Here is a 5,330-nt window from a genome sequence, read left to right on the forward strand (position 1 = left end):
CAGATGGCTGTTAAAGCCCTGTAGATACTCGAACACACAAATCACACAGTCTCACACACACACATCCGGCTGACTCTTCTCAGTTCCTTACAAAATCGCAAATATTTACATAGTAATCCGGGCGCTGAATCAGTGCATAAAAAGAATGCTTTGGATAGCTGCCACCTATTTCCCGGATGGATGTTCGAGCGCTTGCTCTCCTCTGCAGCTTAATGTTCCTCATATTTATGACAAACCCTGATATATAGTGTTTTTGTTCGTAAGGGGGTTCTCCGAGATGCTGCCGTGACGTATGCGGCTCTGCGCCAATCACAATCCTCAGATCAAACATAACCGACCAGCAGCACTTGTCAGTGAGAGAGAAAAAAAACCCCACCGCGAAATGCAGGTCCATTTCCCAGCGGCGGTGAAATAAACCGAAAGCGTCTCATATATAGATTTTCGTGCTCCGTTAAAGGATTATACCACCATTTCTGCCTCCAGAACATTGTTTTAATCTCATTTCGTGTTTCGTCTTATTTTAATGATGTCGGTGGCGGGGTTTAAGAAGCAGCTGCACAAAGCGAGTCAGGTAAGGAGACGCCCGCGTTGCGCTCTTTATGTTATAATACCGAAGTTCCGAGGCTCTTAACAGGTGGATGTGGAGAAAGCGCGTGTGGATTGTTTAGCTGATGCGGTCTGGTTGGTTTCTGTGTTTCTAGAGGCCCCTCAGAGCAGCAGAAACACTGCAGAGCCGCTTTACTTCACTTCCCAATTGTATATTTGTATCAACTTTGTTACATTTGTATCAGCGCTTTTGTTCATAAATCTCCGCTCACTGCGATGTAACCGTGTTTTTTTTTTTTTTTAATGTTGCAAGTTCTCCTATAGCCTGCTATTGTGAGGCCTGCTCAAATGAAATTGGTAATTGTGTTTATGAGTTTATGTTAAATGTATAATTATTGTAATCATAATCAAGTCTATGGCAGGGGATGCCCTGGAAATTAAATGTGGAGGTGTTATCACGACTCATGTTGCGTGATGATGTCATTTTTTGTTGTTGTTAAGATAGCGGTATTGTTATGATGTCACGTGTGACCAGACAATATATGGCAAACCGTTTTGACATTTATTCCTTTTATTGTTAGATTTGTGTTACTAGTTTTAAATACTAGTAGGCTTACTTATTCCAATTCATATTCATTTTTGTTACTATTATAAATAATTATTGTGTTTGTAGATATCAGCTGTTCTGATGTTGATGAGTTGTAAGATGTCTTAAAGGGATAGTTCACCCAAAAATTTGATGTTTATCTGCTTACCCCCAGGGTATCCAAGATGTAGGTGACTTTGTTTCTTCAGCAGAACACAAACAAAGATTTTTAACGAAAAAATAAAAAAAAAACATGCACAGACAAAACCAAATTACACCCTGCGGCTCGTGACGATACATTGATATCCTAAAGGCGGCTGTACACGGTGTAATTTTTGAGGTTGTACGAGCTCGCATGCGAGTTTTTTTTTTTTTTTTTTTTTTGGATTAGCGGAAGAAATCGTCTTTTCTCCTATGGTCTGGGCTCGTATGGTGTGTGAGAAATTACGAGACGAGCAGAGTGCCTTACGAACACTTCCTGACCTCACAATCATTTTTAAAAATGTCAAAAAACTAAAGCGTGACGTGTGTGCTGTTGAACGAGCTGATTTATCAGGTGAGCTGTCACGGCTGTCACCTATTGTTTGCCACAGCTATTGCTAGCTATAGTGGTGGCCAACTAGCCCCCTCGATGTGCATAATACTACATTAAAACATACACTACAATACTGTCCATGTTTTTGCCGCGGAACTTCGTGAATGTGATTGCCTCGGAAATCGTCAGGTTTTAAAATCATGCCGTGGTACCACTGCGTCCGTCACTCGTGATGTGTGCGTGGCCATGCGGTCTTCCGACCGTCCGAATTCGCACCGTGTATGGCCGGCTTTAGGACATCAATGTATCGTCACGAGCCACAGGGTGTAATTTGGATTTGTCTGTGCATGTTTTTTTTTTTTACTTTTAAAGGTCTGGTGCCCATCCACTCCCATTATTTGGCTGGCAGACTGCACCAGTTTTTGTTAAAAGTCTTTGTTTGTGTTCTGCTGAAGAAACAAAGTCACCTACATCTTGGATGCCCTGGGGGTAAGCAGATAAACATCAAATTTTCATTTTTGGGTGAACTATCCCTTTAAGTAGGGCTGCTCGATTTTGGCAGAAATCATAATCACGATTATTTAACATGATTATGACTGGGTCCAAAACTTTAAATCAGTGATTAAATTTAAAGATAGCAATACAGCAGAAAAAAATGACAAAAAACTGTGCTTTTTAAAAATAAAACACTGAATACTTGTATGCAAGTCTAAAGTAGTCTAACAATACTACAGAAATTGAATGTAAAATAAAACAGGTTCTTCACTGTAATAATTAAACATACCTCATTTCTTATTAAAACTACAAAAGTCCTACATTCAAGAGCAGCAAGTGATTGTTCTCTTTGTATTTTTACATTTTATTAATATTAGGCACAGAGTCGGCAGAAGGAATATTATCGGTTGCCACTTTAATAGCCACATGGATCCAATATACTATTAATGTACACATGTATTTTCATTCTCAACTGTTTATGATCATTTAAGACATAACTGACAAGGGTTTACTTGAATAATCACCAAGCACCACATTTTGAAATATTGTTTTGTGTATTTGACCGTTTAGGTGAGCTAAAAGATAACTTTACATATTTGTGTTCTTCTCTGTCTTTGAGCGCATACACAGAACAGCGCAAGTTTTCCTTCGCGCTTTTTAAAACACCATCAAAGAAACATTAATAAATCAAGCATGTTCTGTTTTATGAAATTCACATTACATGATTTTGCTGATTTGCATGTGAAATTAGGCTTTTATGGAGGAGTGAAAGCGCACCGCTCGTAAGAGGGCGGAATGGGGCGCAATAATCATTTCATCTCGATTACTGCATTTTCATGATCGTTTGAAGCAGAAATCGAAGCCGAATTTTGATTAATTGCACAGCCCTACTTTTAAGTTATAAAAACTTTATTTCTGAATGTTCACTGGAACATTCCATTTTAGAATTTTGCAAACATTATGGGAACGTTACTTTTAAATGTTCTCGGAACATTCTGAAAATGATAACATTTAAAAATTATGTTAGATGAAACATTTAAGACATAAGATATTCCATAGATGACGTATAAATAGTGTTTTCAAGAAGCGTCATCAATGGCCATATTGGCAGCACTGAACATAAACAATGCAACTGAACTGAACAAAACTTGCATATTTTGCTGATTACTGCTGCTGAAAATGGTCAATTATTGTTATGTTTTGTGTTCTGTACTAATTGGTGGACTAGGAAAAATATTTAGAGTATTATAGACTGTCAAAAGTTATAACAAATCAAGGAAAAGAGTGCAAAAGGGCATTTGTGTTTGGTCAAACTAAACCAGGATTTCCAGGGCAAGAATCTTGACAAGATTTATGTTTGTTCTTATCATTTCAGGTCAGGCAGGTGCAATATTACGCTAATACATATTAATACTGGTCAATAATTTTTTTGATAATCCTTGTATGTACATCATATTATGAAATAAAAATGAGTTGCCAATTCAGTTTCATTGCAACTTAAATCATTACCATTATGCAAATACTGTTTATTTTGTTAGTAATATTTTCCGACATCATAGGCAAAACACTAAATACAATATGTTGTCACTTAATGTTGAGTTAATGGATGATCTGTTTTGCCAAAGAAATCCCAGTTTAACAGCTGGATAAACCCCCAACAATAGGCGCATTCAGACTGCAATTGTTCTACACTTTCGCTTCGTGTTAGTGGCATTCTTTGTATAGCTGTTGAGAGTTTAACATCCTCTTCTTTGAATAAAGACATTCATTGGAAGTGGAGGATGTGTTTGTTTGGGAGAACTGTCAAATTGCTCTGTACCTGATTAATGTTTTGCCGTATCTCAGGTAGGAGGTGGTTCTGCATCATTATGCTTTAATGATGTGGCTTCAAATGTACACCTCAAATTATAGTGGTCTGATATCTTACTGTAATTCCTGTAATTTACAACTGCAGTCATCAGGAAGATTTAATGCATAACTCTTCACAATCTGTGTAACTATCAGCTGACATTACATGCATAATTAGCTCTATGCAATCTGAAATTTGTAGTGTGACAAAAAAGATCAAGGAATGATATTTGTCTTACACTTACAAACTAGATCTTCTGAAGATGCTTGTCTGTGTAAAACTCACAGGCATGATTGCCAGGGTGTTGCTATGCAGTTTTTAAGGTGTTATGTGGAATTTAAAGTATTGTGGTGTGTCTGTGACTTTCTGGTCTCTACTAGATATGGCTCAGATCGCTTATTTTGGATAAGGAGTTTTTTTTTCTAAAGCCACCAGTTTTAGGTATTAGCAATAAAAAAGTAATATTGTCCCAAATAGGGGTCAACCAATTATCGATATTAAGTATTTTTATGGTTATCGGTATCTGTCATTTTCAAAACCGATTTGCGGATAAAATAATTTAAAAACATTTAAAGATATTTTTGTCAGAGCCCCCTCTTATTCTTTATTTTGACATTACTTTTCAGTTTACACCAGCTATATATATATAATATATGTGACCCTGGACCACAAAACCAGTCATAAGGTTAAATTTTACAAAACTGAGATGTATATATAATATGAAAGCTAAGTAAATAAGCTTTCTATTGGTGTATGGTTTGTTAGGATATGACAATATTTGGCCGAGATACAAAAATTTGAAAATCTGGAATCTAAGGGTGCAAAAAAATCAAAATCCTGAGAAAATCACCTTTAAAGTTGTCCAAATTAGGTTCTTAACAATGCATATTACTAATCAAAAATTACATTTTGATACATTTACAGTAGGAATTTTACAAAAAATCTTCATGGAACATGATCTTTACTTAATTTCCTAATGATTTTGGCATAAAAGAAAAATCAATAATTTTGACCCATGCAATGTAATTTTGGCTATTGCTACAAACATACCCCAGCGACTTAAGACTGGTTTTGTGGTCCAGGGTCACATATATATATATATATATATATTTATATATATATATATATATACTGTACAGACCAAAAGTTTGGACACACCTTCTCATTCAGGTGGGTCCAAACTTTTGGTCTGTACTGAAAAAAACTTCTTTCAGGTGGTCAAATAGCAAATAGTGGAGCTCTGCAGCCACCTACTGGTAAAAGTTATTTTTTTTTACTTTTAAAACTGGATTTTCCAAAAGATGGGCAAAAATCTTACA

The 5,330-nt window shown here is 36.2% G+C and overlaps 1 protein-coding gene across 2 annotated transcripts in view; it reads left to right on the forward strand.

Annotated features, from left to right (window-relative positions):
• The first annotated feature begins 374 nt into the window (after positions 1-374).
• Positions 375-5,330, forward strand: part of sh3gl3a (SH3-domain GRB2-like 3a) — an 83,230-nt gene continuing 78,274 nt past the window's right edge. For both annotated transcript variants that reach the window (XM_073836441.1, XM_073836442.1), the window contains exon 1: positions 375-571. In XM_073836441.1, the coding sequence (XP_073692542.1) occupies positions 524-571 (48 nt within the window). In that variant the 5' untranslated portion in view covers positions 375-523. The remainder of the gene's footprint in view (positions 572-5,330) is intronic.

The sequence above is a fragment of the Garra rufa genome, chromosome 3 (assembly GCF_049309525.1).
Source record: "Garra rufa chromosome 3, GarRuf1.0, whole genome shotgun sequence".
NCBI lineage: Eukaryota > Metazoa > Chordata > Actinopteri > Cypriniformes > Cyprinidae > Garra > Garra rufa.